Source organism: Diorhabda sublineata, chromosome 11, assembly GCF_026230105.1.
Source record: "Diorhabda sublineata isolate icDioSubl1.1 chromosome 11, icDioSubl1.1, whole genome shotgun sequence".
Lineage (NCBI taxonomy): Eukaryota > Metazoa > Arthropoda > Insecta > Coleoptera > Chrysomelidae > Diorhabda > Diorhabda sublineata.
This window is the reverse complement of record NC_079484.1, coordinates 2,512,964-2,534,476: the sequence shown is the minus strand read 5'-3', so window position 1 is coordinate 2,534,476 and position 21,513 is coordinate 2,512,964. Positions and strand designations below refer to the sequence as shown.

The 21,513-nt window shown below is 33.4% G+C and overlaps 1 protein-coding gene across 1 annotated transcript; it reads left to right on the top strand.

Moving 5' to 3' along the window:
- Positions 1-1,379: 1,379 nt before the first annotated feature.
- On the top strand, positions 1,380-21,042 carry LOC130450401 (uncharacterized). The gene is made up of 14 exons (XM_056788774.1): positions 1,380-1,556; positions 1,715-1,867; positions 3,906-4,282; positions 4,336-4,461; positions 5,459-5,590; positions 7,163-7,233; positions 9,599-9,733; positions 10,316-10,597; positions 15,421-15,534; positions 16,632-16,755; positions 16,813-16,915; positions 17,052-17,191; positions 19,847-20,024; positions 20,917-21,042. The coding sequence occupies exons 1-14, from the start codon at positions 1,380-1,382 to the stop codon at positions 21,040-21,042; spliced, it is 2,238 nt and encodes a 745-aa protein (XP_056644752.1).
- Positions 21,043-21,513: the final 471 nt, after the last annotated feature.

The window sequence follows — 21,513 nt, the reverse complement described above, 5'->3', positions numbered from 1 at the left end:
GGTATTTTTGAAGCAACTAGCGCCATCTCTAGGTAAGGCCAGGTATTTCTTGGACGTAAACGTGTAAAACGTAATTAGAAAATGATTTATTTTTCAAAATCTATGATATGTATATGTTGTTAGTTCGCACATTATGAATAGGAATGGGGAATTTTGTTTTACCTGAATACAACATTGTTTAAAACAGTATGCATATTCATTATCATATTTCGGGAAGTTTGATAGAAATTATTATTTCCTTTATGGAATCAACGATGCTGTTAAACACATTAATTTCATTTTCCATAGAGGTAAATTTATTCTAAAAGCGTAGCTGCATGTTTATGCATCATAATGAAATGACACGCAAACTAATTCATCACGTATATAAAATCTACAAATACCTATTTAATATAATTTTTCCTTATTTATACATAATTTTTTGCTATTTAATAATATCATAACTCTGTTTTGAAAAAAGGAATTCAACTGAGTATGTATTTCGAATTTGTGAACTAGGTGTGATAAAAAGTGAGGTTAGTACAAAACATCATAAAGGGTTAACGTCAAAACGATCATTTTATTGACATTCAATTGCATATTGAATTCTATGATCTCGTAGGTTGGTAACAGACGGTAGTATACGTCAATGTCAAAACAAAAGTATGGTTATGATAAAAATGCCGTTGAAAGTTTTCGTACTCAAATAAAGTAGCTGTTATTGTACTGTTATTGATTTTAAATCAGCACTAACCATCGAAATATTAGTTATACACCACACAAGTTTTATAACAAACATGTTCAAACAATTTGTTCGAACATTATATTAGGAAAAGTGTGATAACTATAATAAATGAATTATTTTTTTGTTAACATGTCAAATATAAAATAATTCAAAGTTTTCCTTACAAATACAAGTGCCAAAATAGGCAATAAATAATTTTCTTTCATAAAAAGTCGCGTTCCGTTTTTATTTTTTTTTAGTTTGACATTTAACAGTGACAGGTCGTCATGGCCAACATTAAATTTTGCGTATCGTACTAATTATGCTATAGGTGCAAAATAGGAAAGGTGATTCATGCTATTGACATTCGTACGTGACAGCTGTCAATCCAAGGAAGCTATAACTTAATAATTATGCAGTTAGGTCACGCCATCTAAACAAATTTCAAGAAATTTAGGTTGTTTTTATAGCAACCTGTCAAATTTAAGACATCTAATTGGTGAAAAATAAATGTGTCAATAATATTTTGATTGGTGAATCGATAAACTGACATTTTTGATGACATTCATAAATGTAAAGAATGAGTTACAGTTGAATCAAACAATGATATTAATAAATTAAATTATTTTGTCTGATATAATATATCAAACATTCAACATACGATAACTTTTAGTAAATGGCTTTAATGTTCAAAAATGCAAACGAGTTTTGCGATGTGGTTTCAGTAGCGGCATTTTGTCCTTTCGATTCGACGCTTTTATTAATAGTAGAAAATGTAGAGCATTGGTTACCAGGAGCTAAAGTATCTCAAGGTCAAGCTTGGGAGAAAGTTATACGAAAAGAAATAAATGAGGTGAGGGGATACGTTCGAAATGTTTCCAGAAAAAATATATTTAGTGTTTGGTACTTTCAGGAATGTATCAAACACAAAAAAAATCTTGAAATCATTAGTTTGAGATGAATTGAACATAGATGGGGGTGATTTTTGCAAATAAATTCGTTTATTTTCAGATATTTGGACAATTACCTAATGCCGAAATAAAAATTTTGAGAATTTCGAAATTATTGATATCCAGACACACGTGTCCTTATTTACTCCATATTGTTTTCCAAATATTTGTAGATACACCGACTAAAAATAAAGCCAAAAATACTATTGGAAAGGTAAGTGAAACTATCTCGAACTAAGTCTGCATTAGTATTAAATGAATCGACAATTTTGATAATTTTTTCATCGTCATCATCAGTTATTTCAATAGAACCAAAACGAAAACGAAAGGAAATAAGAAGAAACAATAAAAAAGGCATAAACTTAAAAAGAGAAGAAGATTTCGAAGATGCTGAAGAATTTTACTACGATAGAAGGACAAGAGAAGAAATCGCGGAAGAGGAAGTGCAAAAATGGGAGAAGGCGACAACATAGAAACGAAAATCAATTGATATCACTACATAAAAAAGGAAATACATGAGGAAATGGAAGAACGGAAAATAGATCAGAAAGAAGATGAAAATAACAAAGATAACAAAAGGAATATATGAAAACGTTTAAAAAGAAGATCGACGGAGTTCGTGATGGAGATAGAAAACAACATAAGATATTAAAACTAGACTAAGTCTAATGATAAAAGTAGAAAGATATGGAAAAAGAAGGAGAAGAAGAAAAGAAAAGAGAAGAAGAAACGCTCTACTTAAGCCAATATTGTGTAAACGTGAACAATTTTAAAAAGCTAGGTTGGAATCCTCAGTTAAACTGAAGTTTATCTATGAAACGCAAGTGTACATCGTCTGTGGTTTAAACTGACGTTTGACATTTAAAGTGTACTCTTAAAATTGCGTTTCACTTGTAAAGTGCGTTCTTTTTTCTTTGTGCATCTCAAAGTAAAAGTAAAATTAGACAAGCAGAATTCAGAATGCTTCTTTTGTAGAATACTTCAATAATTATCGTTTTATAATTCACTTTTCCATTAAAGGATTAAAGGATTAAAGGATTAAATTCATATTAGGAAGCTCAATAAAACGGAAAATAGAACGGGAAGAAGAGTTTGGAAGGAAAAAGAAGCTAGGTTAGAATCGTCAGTTAAACTGAAGTTTGACGTTTGACATTTAAAGTGCGTTCTTTTTTCCTTTGTGCATCTCAGAGTAAAAGTAAAATTAGACAAGGAACATTCAGAATGTTTCTTAAATAACTATCGTTGTATAAATCACTTTTCAATTAAATTCGTGTTTACTATACCGATGCTTATCTTCAATTGTGTAAAAACATATTAGAGAATCATAAAGGAAAAGATAATGAAATACACGAGAGAATGGATGAGGAACAAAGGGTTTATAGAAAAGGGACACAAACGATAGATAATAAATTCATATTAGGAAGCTCAATAAAACGGAAAATAGAACGGGAAGAAGATAAAAATAACGAAAAGAATATATGTATGAGAACATAAAAGGACAAAGAATCCTCAGTTAAACTGAAGTTTATCTATGAAACGCAAGTGTATATCGTCTGTGGTTTAAGCTGACGTTTGACATTTGACAAGTGCACTCTTAAACATAAACATAAGAGGGAAAGTTTAAAAAGAAGATCGACGGAGTTTGGAAGGAAAAAGAAGCTAGGTTAGAATCGTCAGTTAAACTGAAGTTTGACGTTTGACATTTAAAGTGCGTTCTTTTTTTCTTTGTGCATCTCAGAGTAAAAGTAAAATTAGACAAGGAACATTTAGAATGCTTCTTAGATAATTATCGTTGTATAAATAACTTTTCAATTAAATTCGTGTTTACTATACCGATGCTTATCTTCAATTGTGTAAAAACATATTAGAGAATCATAAAGGAAAAGATAATGAAATACACGAGAGAATGGATGAGGAGCAAAGGGTTTATAGAAAAGGGACACAAACGATAGATAACAAATTCATATTAGGAAGCTCAATAAAACGGAAAATAGAACGGGAAGAAGATAAAAATAACGAAAAGAATATATGTATGAGAACATAAAAGGACAAAGAATCCTCAGTTAAACTGAAGTTTATCTATGAAACGCAAGTGTATATCGTCTGTGGTTTAAGCTGACGTTTGACATTTAAAGTGCGTTCTTTTTTTCTTTGTGCATCTCAGAGTAAAAGTAAAATTAGACAAGGAACATTCAGAATGCTTCTTAAAAAACTAGGACTACGAATTTGCAATTATTTTGTTTTCGCTTTAGTACCGAGGAAAATGTCGTTGGGTAGGTTTACCGGATATATCGAAATTAATGCAAACTCATACTCTCCGAAGTCCCGAATTGGTCGAACTGCTTTGTATTATAAAGAAGGAGCAATTACCCAATTATTACAATGCACCAGAAGATATAACGTTCAATGAAACTCTATTGGAAACTAACGACGATATTTTCGTTATCGGGAAAAATAATACTTATGCGCAATTGGTCGATGCTTCAGGTATTGACCGGTTAGGTCAAGAGTTAATTTTGAAAGAATTTCTATTGATGACTTTCCCAGCGGCTTACTTGAACGTAAGGCAGTTTTCAAAGGTAATGACGGACTTGGGATGGGAAAAAGGCGCAACTCCAAGCTTATTTCGGTAAATATACCCACATTTAAACACAAGACATATTTTTATGGCGTTATTTCTAGGGCTGCCGATTATAACAATAGATACGGAATAACTTTTAGAGAATATATTTATTTTTTGGCCGCCATAGATCCTAGTACAGCTCATGGGGGCCCCGCCGCAGAGATAAGAAGCCGATATATGTTCAGGTAAACCTGACGGAAACTATATAGTCATTATTTTAAACTAGACTAAATAAATTATTAAAGTATATCTACAGTCGATGAAAAAACGAAAATCGAGTCCATCTCTACTTTTTTTTGGTGTACACATTTCAATATATAACAGATCCATCACCATATCTGAGATCCTCAAAGCTTACGAACCAGGATTGACTCGTACTTTACTCAATTCACGGTTGCTGCGATTCTGACCCTTTCGAGTAAACCGAAGACGTTCCTTGCCATGGTTTATGGTTGGAAACTCAAACTGTTCACTATTTTATTCAAAATGTGGATTTTTCAGTCTCTATCTAGTTGTGTACTCATGGATTCTTCAAAAGTAGACATCGAGAAACGATTTAGATCGACTTGGTTAGCTTTTGGTAAGCTAAGAAGCATCTCAGAAGACGACGTTCGAAAATTTTGATTTAAATCTCGTTCTGGATTAGAATTCGCAATCAACTGATCCGTAAACTCGGGTTATAGTTCCGAAAAGTCTGTGTTTAAGTTGAGGGCCCTCCAAATTTGATAAAAATGGTACAAACAAACACAATCAATGGTATATTTTTAGCTTACACATTCAATAAACAATTACTAGTATATAATTTGAGTACTAACCACCACACAACATGTCGGTAACCGCAGTAGGTACGTTTGACAATGGTAACAACTGTCTCTCCGCGTTTATTATGCTCAATACTGTATTTATACAAAATATAAGGTAATATTGATATTGATTGATTCAATGTTATTGTTAAAAGGTTTGTTATACTTTCGAGTTTCGTTTCTAATTGAACGTGTCTGTTAATCGACTCGAATTACACGTTTTTGAGCGTCACAAGTCGTATGAGGTAACTAAATAGATCAAACTTACGATAAATGTTGGGTGGAAAACCGTGGATAACGTGTGAATGAACGGCTTTAGAATATATTATTGTCAAATTTAATCAATAATAAATTACAGTCGATTTGTTAATAATTTTAGATATTATGATAAAGATAATGACAAACTACTTAGAGCGGACGATTTTAAGGGTTTAATAACAGATTTGAGGAAAGCTAAAAAGAGTCCAATTGATCCTGCTAGTGTTGTTAAGGAAGCTTCGGAAACATACAAGTAGGTAAAAATACCTGCAGTTCAACATATGTCTTTTTTTTTTTCAAATTTAGAGTCGGTACATTTTGTTTTTTTCATTTTTAGTTTAGTCTAGTTTAAATTTAGTCTCTGTATAAACAGTGTGTTGGCAGTAAGGGCTTTGACTGAATGTTTATTGGGACCTGAAAGATAAAACTGGATCCACAAGACAGTGGGTTGCGAAGGGCGAACGTTCTTCTAAAAAAGATGGTTTCATAGATTATGTTCAAGGACTATTTTGAAAAATAGAAAAGGGAGAGGTTAACCAATCAAGGTAATTGAAGGAACCGCGAAAAAGCGATGGTATTTTAAGCAAAAGCAAACTGCTTTCCCAATCAACCATTGTATTAACCAGATTTGTCCACTAGCGACTTTTCTCTTTTCTCCAATTTTGAATTTTCACTTGTGGGGAGAGGACATAGATCAAAAAAGTGTATAGACTCGAAATAAGACTTTTCCAGAAAATAATAGTAAACTTTTTTTCCGCCTATATCTGTTTTCGACATTTTTAGATCGATGGGCATGGTAGATGGGAATCCCGTCAACGAAACCGATTTTCTAAAAGCCATCTGTGAATTGAAAATTCGTGGAACGTCTACCATTTTTCGATCAAATATAGGAATACTCAAATGTTTACAAAAATCCGGGTATAAAATTTACGTTTATATTGATTTGATAATAGAAAAAGTAAGTAAATTTCCATCATACGTACAAGACAATGCTATAATCCTGGTAAAAGGAAAGGATACCGAAACTTTCAGAAAAAATACCATTTAATCAGTCAGGTATCCAAAAAAATCAAATTTTCGACGTACTCCACCGGCAAAGCATCTCGCTCTTCACGAAGAGCCATTTGGAGGAAGATAACGATGTTTTACCCAAATTCTACAACAAATAATCTATAGGATTCATATCAGGAGATCGTAGAGGCCTGTTCAGAACTGCGACATCCATTCGCTTTAAGTGATCGGTATCAATTCTAGAAACCATTGGGATCACAGCCACTAGGAGCACTTCCTCGATGTACCTCCAAGCAATCAGAACCCCGTTATCAATTTAGATCAGTTCAGGATGTGGGATCGTGTAAATGTAAATTCCCCATTGCTTTACATTTGGTCGTTTCCAACAGTTGGAACCCTCCATGGTTCCCTCAGTCTCCGCTGTACCGTCTCCGAGCTTCCACGAATGTTTCGCGTCACTTCAAGTCACATCAGGAGCTAAATTTATCGTTTATTGTTGTTGCTGCTCTAGGCAACAGTTCGAGCTATGTCTGCATTCGAAAGAAGCATTATTTTGGACAAAACTACGTCTGTTAATGACATTGAAGGTTTGGTTAATAAGTTGGTTCCAGTTAGTTAGAATAGTTCTAGCAGGATTCAAGATTCAAGAATTCCTGAAGGGATTGGTTCAACTGCAGGATCTTACGTTCTTCGAAAAGCCTTCGACATAAAGTTCAAGACATAGAGACCTGAGATCTAAACCATTTAGTTTTAATATGACAAAAAGTTGCTTCAATAGTATAACTACAGTTTTATTTTATATTTAATTTTCTAGCGATGGTGGCGGACCTTTCATTCCTAAAACCTCACAATCGGTAATGGCAGGAGGACAAGCTGCTCAAGAAAGTACGCACTTTGACCTTTCTCTAATACAATTATTTCATTTACACAAATAAGCATCATATAAAAACATTTTAATTATTAATTTCTCGGTAAAAAATTGTTTATTAGATTCGATATTAATGAGATCAAACACCCACCTCGAAATAAGCGAAATACTACCGCCTAGCGCCATCTTTTGACGAGAGACCAACGTAGTTGCAGTCCAACTAGTGGACGTTTCGCACAGTATCGCCATCTCTAGTCGAATAGCCGAACTATGTTGTATTGTATGGAAACTTTGCGTTGTTTCTCGATTATTCGCCACGCTCCTCGGTTTGTGGAAGTTTCCGGACGTCTGTCGGACCCATGTCGTTCATTTTTCCGATGAATATATAGATATTAAATGTCTGTTTATCTGTCTATTTACATTTCTGCGTAATTTGTATTCCAAAAAAGAATATAGTGCATTCGGAAGTACCCCAAGACATAAAATACTAACTAATATACCGAAAAAATACGAGGAATGAAGAATTATCACATTCGAATATATATAGTAGCGCCTAGCGTCATCTTTTGACGAGAGACCGACGTAGTTGCAGTCCAACTAGTGGACGTTTCGCACAGTATCGCCATCTCTAGTCGAATAGCCGAACTATGTTGTATTGTATGGAAACTTTGCGTTGTTTCTCGATTATTCGCCACGCTCCTCGGTCTGTGGAAGTTTCCGGACGTCTGTCGGACCCATGTCGTTCATTTTTCCGATGAATATATAGATATTAAATGTCTGTTTATCTGTCTATTTACATTTCTGCGTAATTTACATTCCAAAAAAGAATGTAGTGCATTCGGAAGTACCCCAAGACATAAAATACTACCTAATATACCGAAAAAATACGAGGAATGAAGAATTATCACATTCGTATATATATAGTAGCGCCTAGCGTCATCTTTTGACGAGAGACCGACGTAGTTGCAGTCCATCTAGTCGACGTTTCGCACAGTAACGCCATCTCTAGTCGAATAGCCGAACTATGTTGTATTGTATGGAAACTTTGCGTTGTTTCTCGATTATTCGCCACGCTCCTCGGTCTGTGGAAGTTTCCGGACGTCTGTCGGACCCATGTCGTTCATTTTTCCGATGAATATATAGATATTAAATGTCTGTTTATCTGTCTATTTACATTTCTGCGTAATTTACATTCCAAAAAAGAATGTAGTGCATTCGGAAGTACCCCAAGACATAAAATACTACCTAATATACCGAAAAAATACGAGGAATGAAGAATTATCACATTCGAATATATATAGTAGCGCCTAGCGTCATCTTTTGACGAGAGACCGACGTAGTTGCAGTCCATCTAGTCGACGTTTCGCACAGTAACGCCATCTCTAGTCGAATAGCCGAACTATGTTGTATTGTATGGAAACTTTGCGTTGTTTCTCGATTATTCGCCACGCTCCTCGGTCTGTGGAAGTTTCCGGACGTCTGTCGGACCCATGTCGTTCATTTTTCCGATGAATATATAGATATTAAATGTCTGTTTATCTGTCTATTTACATTTCTGCGTAATTTACATTCCAAAAAAGAATGTAGTGCATTCGGAAGTACCCCAAGACATAAAATACTACCTAATATACCGAAAAAATACGAGGAATGAAGAATTATCACATTCGAATATATATAGTAGCGCCTAGCGTCATCTTTTGACGAGAGACCGACGTAGTTGCAGTCCATCTAGTCGACGTTTCGCACAGTAACGCCATCTCTAGTCGAATAGCCGAACTATGTTGTATTGTATGGAAACTTTGCGTTGTTTCTCGATTATTCGCCACGCTCCTCGGTCTGTGGAAGTTTCCGGACGTCTGTCGGACCCATGTCGTTCATTTTTCCGATGAATATATAGATATTAAATGTCTGTTTATCTGTCTATTTACATTTCTGCGTAATTTACATTCCAAAAAAGAATGTAGTGCATTCGGAAGTACCCCAAGACATTTTCCAATTCAGTTTGCAGCTAATTCAAATCAGAGTAGAAGAAAGAACCCACTTCATATATATCCTATGAGTGGAATACAAAGTTTTTCATGAGAATTCAAGTTAGATAACTTTGGAATGAATTTGGACGATTCTACAGAAGGGAAAAATCAGTATCAAGATGTCCTACTACTGTTAGGGCCTTCGGCGAAACTATTCGAGTGCTTTCTTTTTGGATTGTTTGATAAAAAATTTAATTTCGAGCTCTACATCTGAAGAACAGTTAACCAATTGTTGTGATCGAGATATCTGTTGGCTTGTTCGGTTAATAATGATAATTTTTTCCATGTAATCACACACACACACTGTATAAAATTAGTTGTGCAACATTCAAACCTAGATTTAATACCTTAGATACAAGAGGAAAGATCTCAACAGCAGCTCCAGCTGCACTTAAAACTGATACTGATTATGAAGTAGCTCTACACGCTGTAAAAATCCAAAGGAGTGGACAAGCACTTAATATTGACGAAATGCGATTGATTCAAGGTAGTAATCGATATTTTTGTTATTTATTACAACTACAATTTCATTGATTAAGTCTTTTGCGTCATACAGTAGAAACTCGATAAGATAAAGACCAAGGAAAACGTTGAAAATTATTTGGAATGATCCACGCCGCTCGGATTGCCATTGAAGATTAATTTTCATTTTGTTTTCGTTTGTTATCATCTTCTTTGTCAGCTTCTTCTATTATTATAGCTAAAATCTCCTTATTAAGATCTAAAATTGTACGAAGCTTCATGTATTCCCAATAAAGCTCCAAGTTGGAATGTGTTGGGGGAAAAACCAAACTGCGATTGAAGAATATCGAACGCCCTTTGACTAGAGACGCTGAAACTATTGGTAGCGGCTGCAGTTAACACAAAAATTATTCATTTCCTCTTCTGTATGGTTCCCAAACTTCTAACAATCAATTTTCTCAATTCTCAATGAAAAAACCTGTCTCGAAACGCCGAAGGATATCGTAAATTGTTTGTCCGGCTATTTCCATTCTTGCAAATTGATTAACCGTAAGCGATTTCGTCCTTCGGAACGAGTAAAACCAATTTTTGTAAAAATATATTCCAGACGCCGTATCTGCGACAACTCTGAAACAACCACTCAACGAACAAGCCAGGAGATTGTCGATGGACATATTCAGCCAACGTTCAGTTTCGAATGAATTGTTGAAATCGCTTAGATATTTAACCAGCATCAATAAAATAAAAGAAGCTGCATCGGTTTACTCTTGGGGTCAATTAGATTCGGCTACAGTAGGAAAAAATTTGATTAGCATATGTAATCAAGTCAGGGAAATATTCCGGAGTGAATCGAGATTGTTGAATTTACGATCCCCTGTATATATAATGGGTGAGTTAGAATTATTAATATTGATTCTTCAAAGTTTCGAGTCCACTTGATTTTACGTTCCACTTAGTAATAATCCAACATAACCCAATTTTGTGACATCACAAGTGACAGTAAGCGTGTAGCCATTTTGTGAAACCTTTCATCTTGTTGACATTGACAAGAACAATGCTCGGATCGAGACTAGTTAATATTTTTTGAATCTACTAAGTTTTAAGTATTCGGATCCGTTTCTTATGTTTCGTTATGATTTTCTTCGAATCACAAATTATTTATTATTGTGTTATTTGTTTGCGTTTTACTGAAAAGTGAGGTTATATCGTGAAATTTGAGACCACAGAAGACTTTTTGCACTTTAATAAGCTCCCTCTATCTTTAATAATCATTCTATGGCTAAAAAGGAAGATTGAATTTGAGATTTTTGTTTTTTATATTGTTGAGTTGGTGGTACTGAATCGTTTTCTTTCGATATTCGTAGTTGGTATTCTGACATTATTGAAAATGTTTATATATAAATCAAATTCGCCTCAATGTTAAATTAAAACTAAATATTGTATCGTGTAAAACGTTAAGTTTCGAGTCCACTTGATTTTACGTTCCACTTAGTAATAATCCAACATAACCCAATTTTGTGACATCACAAGTGACAGTAAGCGTGTAGCCATTTTGTGAAACCTTTCATCTTGTTGACATTGACAAGAACAATGCTCGGATCGAGACTAGTTAATATTTTTTGAATCTACTAAGTTTTAAGTATTCGGATCCGTTTCTTATGTTTCGTTATGATTTTCTTCGAATCACAAATTATTTATTATTGTGTTATTTGTTTGCGTTTTACTGAAAAGTGAGGTTATATCGTGAAATTTGAGACCACAGAAGACTTTTTGCACTTTAATAAGCTCCCTCTATCTTTAATAATCATTCTATGGCTAAAAAGGAAGATTGATTTTGAGATTTTTGTTTTTTATATTGTTGAGTTGGTGGTACTGAATCGTTTTCTTTCGATATTCGTAGTTGGTATTCTGACATTATTGAAAATGTTTATATCTAAATCAAATTCGCCTCAATGTTAAATTAAAACTAAATATTGTATCGTGTAAAACGTTAAGTTTCGAGTCCACTTGATTTTACGTTCCACTTAGTAATAATCCAACATAACCCAATTTTGTGACATCACAAGTGACAGTAAGCGTGTAGCCATTTTGTGAAACCTTTCATCTTGTTGACATTGACAAGAACAATGCTCGGATCGAGACTAGTTAATATTTTTTCAATCTACTAAGTTTTAAGTATTCGGATCCGTTTCTTATGTTTCGTTATGATTTTCTTCGAATCACAAATTATTTATTATTGTGTTATTTGTTTGCGTTTTACTGAAAAGTGAGGTTATATCGTGAAATTTGAGACCACAGAAGACTTTTTGCACTTTAATAAGCTCCCTCTATCTTTAATAATCATTCTATGGCTAAAAAGGAAGATTGATTTTGAGATTTTTGTTTTTTATATTGTTGAGTTGGTGGTACTGAATCGTTTTCTTTCGATATTCGTAGTTGGTATTCTGACATTATTGAAAATGTTTATATCTAAATCAAATTCGCCTCAATGTTAAATTAAAACTAAATATTGTATCGTGTAAAACGTTAAGTTTCGAGTCCACTTGATTTTACGTTCCACTTAGTAATAATCCAACATAACCCAATTTTGTGACATCACAAGTGACAGTAAGCGTGTAGCCATTTTGTGAAACCTTTCATCTTGTTGACATTGACAAGAACAATGCTCGGATCGAGACTAGTTAATATTTTTTCAATCTACTAAGTTTTAAGTATTCGGATCCGTTTCTTATGTTTCGTTATGATTTTCTTCGAATCACAAATTATTTATTATTGTGTTATTTGTTTGCGTTTTACTGAAAAGTGAGGTTATATCGTGAAATTTGAGACCACAGAAGACTTTTTGCACTTTAATAAGTTCCCTCTATATTTAAAAATCATTCTATGACTAAAAAGGAAGATTGATTTTGAGATTTTTGTTTTTTATATTGTTGAGTTGGTGGTACTGAATCGTTTTCTCTCGATATTCGTAGTTGGTATTCTGACATTATTGAAAATGTTTATATCTAAATCAAATTCGCCTCAATGTTAAATTAAAACTAAATATTGTATCGTGTAAAACGTTAAGTTTCGAGTCCACTTGATTTTACGTTCCACTTAGTAATAATCCAACATAACCCAATTTTGTGACATCACAAGTGACAGTAAGCGTGTAGCCATTTTGTGAAACCTTTCATCTTGTTGACATTGACAAGAACAATGCTCGGATCGAGACTAGTTAATATTTTTTTAATCTACTAAGTTTTAAGTATTCGGATCCGTTTCTTATGTTTCGTTATGATTTTCTTCGAATCACAAATTATTTATTATTGTGTTATTTGTTTGCGTTTTACTGAAAAGTGAGGTTATATCGTGAAATTTGAGACCACAGAAGACTTTTTGCACTTTAATAAGCTCCCTCTATCTTTAATAATCATTCTATGGCTAAAAAGGAAGATTGATTTTGAGATTTTTGTTTTTTATATTGTTGAGTTGGTGGTACTGAATCGTTTTCTTTCGATATTCGTAGTTGGTATTCTGACATTATTGAAAATGTTTATATATAAATCAAATTCGCCTCAATGTTAAATTAAAACTAAATATTGTATCGTGTAAAACGTTAAGTTTCGAGTCCACTTGATTTTACGTTCCACTTAGTAATAATCCAACATAACCCAATTTTGTGACATCACAAGTGACAGTAAGCGTGTAGCCATTTTGTGAAACCTTTCATCTTGTTGACATTGACAAGAACAATGCTCGGATCGAGACTAGTTAATATTTTTTGAATCTACTAAGTTTTAAGTATTCGGATCCGTTTCTTATGTTTCGTTATGATTTTCTTCGAATCACAAATTATTTATTATTGTGTTATTTGTTTGCGTTTTACTGAAAAGTGAGGTTATATCGTGAAATTTGAGACCACAGAAGACTTTTTGCACTTTAATAAGCTCCCTCTATCTTTAATAATCATTCTATGGCTAAAAAGGAAGATTGAATTTGAGATTTTTGTTTTTTATATTGTTGAGTTGGTGGTACTGAATCGTTTTCTTTCGATATTCGTAGTTGGTATTCTGACATTATTGAAAATGTTTATATATAAATCAAATTCGCCTCAATGTTAAATTAAAACTAAATATTGTATCGTGTAAAACGTTAAGTTTCGAGTCCACTTGATTTTACGTTCCACTTAGTAATAATCCAACATAACCCAATTTTGTGACATCACAAGTGACAGTAAGCGTGTAGCCATTTTGTGAAACCTTTCATCTTGTTGACATTGACAAGAACAATGCTCGGATCGAGACTAGTTAATATTTTTTTAATCTACTAAGTTTTAAGTATTCGGATCCGTTTCTTATGTTTCGTTATGATTTTCTTCGAATCACAAATTATTTATTATTGTGTTATTTGTTTGCATTTTACTGAAAAGTGAGGTTATATCGTGAAATTTGAGACCACAGAAGACTTTTTGCACTTTAATAAGCTCCCTCTATCTTTAATAATCATTCTATGACTAAAAAGGAAGATTGATTTTGAGATTTTTGTTTTTTATATTGTTGAGTTGGTGGTACTGAATCGTTTTCTTTCGATATTCGTAGTTGGTATTCTGACATTATTGAAAATGTTTATATCTAAATCAAATTCGCCTCAATGTTAAATTAAAACTAAATATTGTATCGTGTAAAACGTTAAGTTTCGAGTCCACTTGATTTTACGTTCCACTTAGTAATAATCCAACATAACCCAATTTTGTGACATCACAAGTGACAGTAAGCGTGTAGCCATTTTGTGAAACCTTTCATCTTGTTGACATTGACAAGAACAATGCTCGGATCGAGACTAGTTAATATTTTTTTAATCTACTAAGTTTTAAGTATTCGGATCCGTTTCTTATGTTTCGTTATGATTTTCTTCGAATCACAAATTATTTATTATTGTGTTATTTGTTTGCATTTTACTGAAAAGTGAGGTTATATCGTGAAATTTGAGACCACAGAAGACTTTTTGCACTTTAATAAGCTCCCTCTATCTTTAATAATCATTCTATGACTAAAAAGGAAGATTGATTTTGAGATTTTTGTTTTTTATATTGTTGAGTTGGTGGTACTGAATCGTTTTCTTTCGATATTCGTAGTTGGTATTCTGACATTATTGAAAATGTTTATATCTAAATCAAATTCGCCTCAATGTTAAATTAAAACTAAATATTGTATTGTGTAAAACGTTAAGTTTCGAGTCCACTTGATTTTACGTTCCACTTAGTAATAATCCAACATAACCCAATTTTGTGACATCACAAGTGACAGTAAGCGTGTAGCCATTTTGTGAAACCTTTCATCTTGTTGACATTGACAAGAACAATGCTCGGATCGAGACTAGTTAATATTTTTTTAATCTACTAAGTTTTAAGTATTCGGATCCGTTTCTTATGTTTCGTTATGATTTTCTTCAAACCACAAATTATTTATTATTGTGTTATTTGTTTGCGTTTTACTGAAAAGTGAGGTTATATCGTGAAATTTGAGACCACAGAAGACTTTTCGCACTTTAATAAGTTCCCTCTATCTTTAATAATCATTCTATGACTAAAAAGGAAGATTGATTTTGAGATTTTTGTTTTTTATATTGTTAAGTTGGTGGTACTGAATCGTTTTACAACGAAATTCAAATTAAATAACGAAACTGAATGAGGAAAATTGTGTAAAAAAAAACGTTTTCGAATTATTGCAGGAGATCTTCATGGCAACGTCAACGATTTACTTTATTTTGAAAAAGTTTTATGGCACATCGGTCCCGGATTAACGCCTTGTAATTTGTTGTTTTTGGGAGATTATGTCGATAGAGGTAATTTATGAACTATAATCAAATTCAAACCTTTATATCGCTTTTATAAAATAGAGGGTAGAAACTAGTTAGTAACAGATACAAACTATTCGAATTTTTAAAATGAGGTTATGTTTAATTTATGGGCTTGATAAAATAATAGCTTGTTCAAGAGATACCAAAAATACATTAAAAAGTATTTATGAATTGTTTCAAGGTTTCTGGTCTCTATTTTGCTCATCTTAAGTACGACTCATGCCACGCGTGCTCTAAATTCTCCTGGTTACTATCAAAAACAAACAACTTGGAATTTTGAACGTTAATTTTGGATTATTGATCTATCTAAAGTATCTTTGAATGTTGTATTGAATACAAATACTTCAAAAACTTTATACAAACATTAAATAAACATTAGGCACTACCAATAATGTGTGAAACAGTTTTTTTATTACTGATACTTTCTCTAAAGTAACCTGTTGCCACAGTTGCCAAATTTCCATTCCAATTGCCGTTGGTTGGTCATAACTAACTCCATCATTATCGGCAACAGTGCGTTCACTGTCTTAGATAGTTCTAACCTTATTTCCTGGCTCAGGAAGTGGTATTATGGGAATTATAAGGAATGAAATAGTCGACAAACTTCCCGAAGAGCTCAAAATCTACTACAACCATGATTCAATGGAAGATTAACCTAAAGAAAGAGTTAAATTTACGACAGAATTTCTCAGTAGTGTCAATTTTGTAGAATTGCCAACAAACGCACCAAAATTTCTAAAAAAAAAAGCGTCAGAACGACTATATAATGGCGTAAGACTCATGGTGGAACGTCTGTGGAATCACATAGCAAAAATTGTTACAACAAACCAAAAAGTCAACTGGAATTCGCCATGAAACGTCTCCGGTTCCCCTTTAGATCTGCATTTGCTATGACTGTCCACATATCTCAAGTGCAAACTTTCGATTTTGTAGGGATGGATTTAGAGACAAGCCCTGTCTTCATGCATGGTCATCTTAGATTTTAGAAACCAAAAAATACCCTTTGAAATATCAAGTTATTTCAAGTTTTAGATATCGTACAGTATGTTGATTGTTTCATGGGAAAGTTTTCACATTTTCAGGACCTTATAGTATCGAGGTGATTGCATATTTATTCTCGTACAAGCTTCAGAGTCCGAATAAAGTAAATCTATTGAGAGGAAATCACGAAATACGCGAAGTTCAAAAAATGTTCACATTTTACAAGTGAGTCGCGCGACGACAATTGTATGAAACTTTCTTTCAAACGCTTATCATTTTTAGAGAATGTTGCCTCAAATTCGGCGAGAAAATGGGACACGAAGTCTGGTCGGCTACGAATAATGCTTTCGATACAATGCCCATTGCCGCCGTCATAGATGGCAAGGTAATCAATCACATGTAACGATTTTTGTTGCCGAATTGATTTTAGATCTCTTCTGAATGGAACAGGTGGAAATTGACGTTTCGACCAATTCAAATTCTCGTCATATCCATCAAGTATAACTCAAGTGCTATTTCAGATTTTCTGTTGCCATGGTGGTGTACCTCCGCCGTGGTTGTGTCCAGTTATATCTGCTATTAACGATATACCGGTTCCTCTTAACCAACCTGATGCGCAAAGTTCATTAGCTTGGGAAATAATGTGGAATGATCCTGTTAAGTGAGTTTTTACTCCCCCTCGAATATTACCTTTGAATATTATCAATAACGACGCGTTTTTAACGAAATACACCCCCAATTTCGGCTAGGAATTTAAGTGTTTAGCTTGCGGCGAAACTTCTCGACGTTTGCAGGGAGATTTTGAACATACTGTTACCAACATACCAAAAATTCCGTCACCTTTTTGTACTCTATTGAAAGTTTTGTGGTCGTTGGATAGCGGAAATTTTGTCGGGCGCCAAAAGGGAAAACTTTTTCAAATAAAAACTAACCGAGACCAAAGTGAGTGATGCAGCTGTGAAAATTGGCGACGTGGAGAGTGAGTCCAGATCAAGAACATCTTCAAAACAACGTCAACGCCCTTTCGAATTCGTTTTTACATAAAGCACATTGGAAAACTCTTTTATTTATATAATGACTTTTGTCCCCTTTTTTGTATAATTCAGTCCGGGATTCTTCACTTCCTAATAAAGTCCCTTTTAACTATTATTTACCGAAAAACCAAAAATCTTCTGATAAAGTAAACCTACGACTAAATCGATGTATTTGTCAAAAATGAGTCACAAGTGTCAATTAAAGTTTAGTAGAAACTTAACCTTAAATATCATACATCAAAAGTGGTTTGTTTGTTTATTTTAACTATATTTGATTAGTTCGTTTTTGGAAATATTCGTCATACAAATAATTAAATATGACGAATGAAATTTTTGACGGTTATCTTTTTCCTTTCCCACTTTTCAATATTAACTAGCGACTACTTTGACATAACCTCAACAAAACACGTGCAAATTTGATTAAGCACGGATCGTTGTCACGAACACAGATCACAGGAAACTGTCAATATAAGAACGTTTTTTTTCGCTTATTTCTTTCCTTTTTTAATACATGGACGATTGCTATATAGACATCTTTCATAGTGTTACCAACTGTAGACTATTCGTTTGATTATTATAACTATATTTGATTAGTTCGTTTTTGGAAATATTCGTCATACAAATAATTAAATATGATGAATGAAATTTTTGACGGTTTTCTTTTTCCTTTCCCACTTTTCAATATTAACTAGCGACTACTTTGACATAACCTCAACAAAACACGTGCAAATTTGATTAAGCACGGATCGTTGTCACGAACACAGATCACAGGAAACTGTCAATAGAAGAACGTTTTTTTTATAACCTTATTTCTTTCCTTTTTTAATACATGGACGATTGCTATATAGACATCTTTTACAGTGTTACCAACTGTAGACTATTCGTTTGATTATTATAACTATATTTGATTAGTTCGTTTTTGGAAATATTCGTCATACAAATAATTAAATATGACGAATGAAATTTTTGACGGTTATCTTTTTCCTTTCCCACTTTTCAATATTAACTAGCGACTACTTTGACATAACCTCAACAAAAAACGTGCAAATTTAATTAAGCACGGATCGTTGTCACGAACACAGATCACAGGAAACTGTCAATAGAAGAACGTTTCTTTTCTAACCTTATTTCTTTCCTTTTTTAATACATGGACGATTGCTATATAGACATCTTTCATAGTGTTACCAACTGTAGACTATTCGTTTGATTATTATAACTATATTTGATTAGTTCGTTTTTGGAAATATTCGTCATACAAATAATTAAATATGACGAATGAAATTTTTGACGGTTATCTTTTTCCTTTCCCACTTTTCAATATTAACTAGCGACTACTTTGACATAACCTCAACAAAACACGTGCAAATTTGATTAAGCACGGATCGTTGTCACGAACACAGATCACAGGAAACTGTCAATATAAGAACGTTTTTTTTAACCTTATTTCTTTCCTTTTTTAATACATGGACGATTGCTATATAGACATCTTTCATAGTGTTACCAACTGTAGACTATTCGTTTGATTATTATAACTATATTTGATTAGTTCGTTTTTGGAAATATTCGTCATACAAATAATTAAATATGATGAATGAAATTTTTGACGGTTATCTTTTTCCTTTCCCACTTTTCAATATTAACTAGCGACTACTTTGACATAACCTCAACAAAACACGTGCAAATTTAATTAAGCACGGATCGTTGTCACGAACACAGAACATAGGAAACTGTCAATAGCTTATTTCTTTCCTTTTTCAATACATGGACGATTGCTATATAGACATCTTTCATAGTGTTACCAACTGTAGACTATTCGTTTGATTATTATAACTATATTTGATTAGTTCGTTTTTGGAAATATTCGTCATACAAATAATTAAATATGATGAATGAAATTTTTGACGGTTATCTTTTTCCTTTCCCACTTTTCAATATTAACTAGCGACTACTTTGACATAACCTCAACAAAACACGTGCAAATTTGATTAAGCACGGATCGTTGTCACGAACACAGAACATAGGAAACTGTCAATAGCTTATTTCTTTCCTTTTTCAATACATGGACGATTGCTATATAGACATCTTTCATAGTGTTACCAACGTAATAAAGTGACAAATACTTATTAGTTAGTTCGGATTTAAACCAACTAGGGTGAAGAAACGGTAAACATTTATTCGATAATTAAAAGTTGATGTGGTTAATAATTATTTGGCACTTTATTAGAACGCGAAGAAACCGGCCTTTGGAAGACAATTTTTTAATTAATCAATTTAATTATTAGACCAAAAACGATAAACGACAAATTAGCTATGGAGCTGTTAGCTAATGAAGGATTTGCTGTGAATACAAGAAGAGGTACCGCGCATATCTTCAGTGTCGAAGCCTTAGAAAGATTTTTGAAAGCCAATCAATTAACTCATTTAGTTCGGGCGCACGAAGTTGCTCAAGCCGGTTTCCAGGTGAATATTTTCTGCTTCATCTGGTATAATAACTCGCCTTAGCATTTTTTGTTTTGAGCGTTAAGATGTGTATCAAATGGTGTATCAAATGTTCTTTCTTAATGACTGACTGGAATCATTTCTGGAAGGTTTCTTCCAACTACTATGCGGTTGCTGGAAATGTGGAGCGGCTTGGACAGCCCTGTCGATCTTTGAGTAGGATTTTGGACGGCTAGCGATTGAGGATGTTCCTAACTGAGGTAGACAGCCCTTAGATCTTCTTTAGGTTCAGGTATATGCGGGGGACAGCATGCTTTCCAGGTTGACATGCCTCTGGGGCGTCCAAAAAGACACTGTCGTACATGACATATGACATATGACATGAAACAAGACACGATACTACTTATTGGGTACATTTTCTGTAGCGATGTACGTTTCCAGTATTTCTTTTATGGCAACATCGACTTGGTTTGCGTTGTGGCACTCTGGAGCAGCAGACAGAAGCCAAGCGATGTGGTTTTGTATTGGTTGAAGTTTGGAGTTTTGTAAGTGAGATTTTCATGTTTTCAGGATTGATTTTCGACTATTTTTCACCTCAATTTTTATTCTTAACCTTAACTGCGTAGAAGGAAAGCGAAGGTTGACGTTCAGCTTCGCTTGATGGGTCTTTTTTGGGGCAGACATCTCTGGTAGTAAACCAAACTTACTATCGTCTATTCGAAGAGTGAAATTTGCTAATCAGTATCACGTTTGCTTCCAAAAACAATTAATTTAAATTGTTATGAAGTAGTTCAGTATTTTTGTGTTTTCTTTGGATTACGCAGATCAGTACAAGGCGTGTAATGGCAACACTGCGGGCGATCTGACAACATAGAATTTTTATATTGTATTTTAGTCGTAAAATAATTTTCAGGTTCAGCAAAAAGGGAAATTGGTAACGGTTTTTTCTTCTTCAAAATATTGTGGTGGGAAAAACGACGCGGCTTGCATAATGGCAGACGGAGGAAAGCTCAGAATCCTCAGATTAGAAACAACTTGATCAATACGATCAGAAACAGTTGAAATATAACTGAACTCATTTTTATATCTAAATTCTTCAATAAAACAGTTTTTAATGAATTTAATTTGGGTTGCTGATACATTTTTTTTGAACATTTAGTCCGAAAAAAACGGACTTTGATAAATATTCAAAAGTTTCATGGTTGAAAATGTTGTTTTTCATTTATGGGGTGGTAAATAATTAGAAATTACCCCATAAATCACTATTTTTTTGCAAAAAATCTCAAGAACTTGAAAAGATACAGGATTTCTTTCGATTCCTTTGATTTCAAATAAGAATAAAACTATGTACAGTATGATTTTTTTTTTATTATGTGTTAATCCACATAAAAGGGAAATTATTTTCTATAAATCACCTCTATTTCGGGTATTGAACGCGTCTTTGTTTTCTAAAATTTCAGTTTTAAGGTAACACCTGGAGAAAAAGTCCGTTGGACACAAATCCAGACTT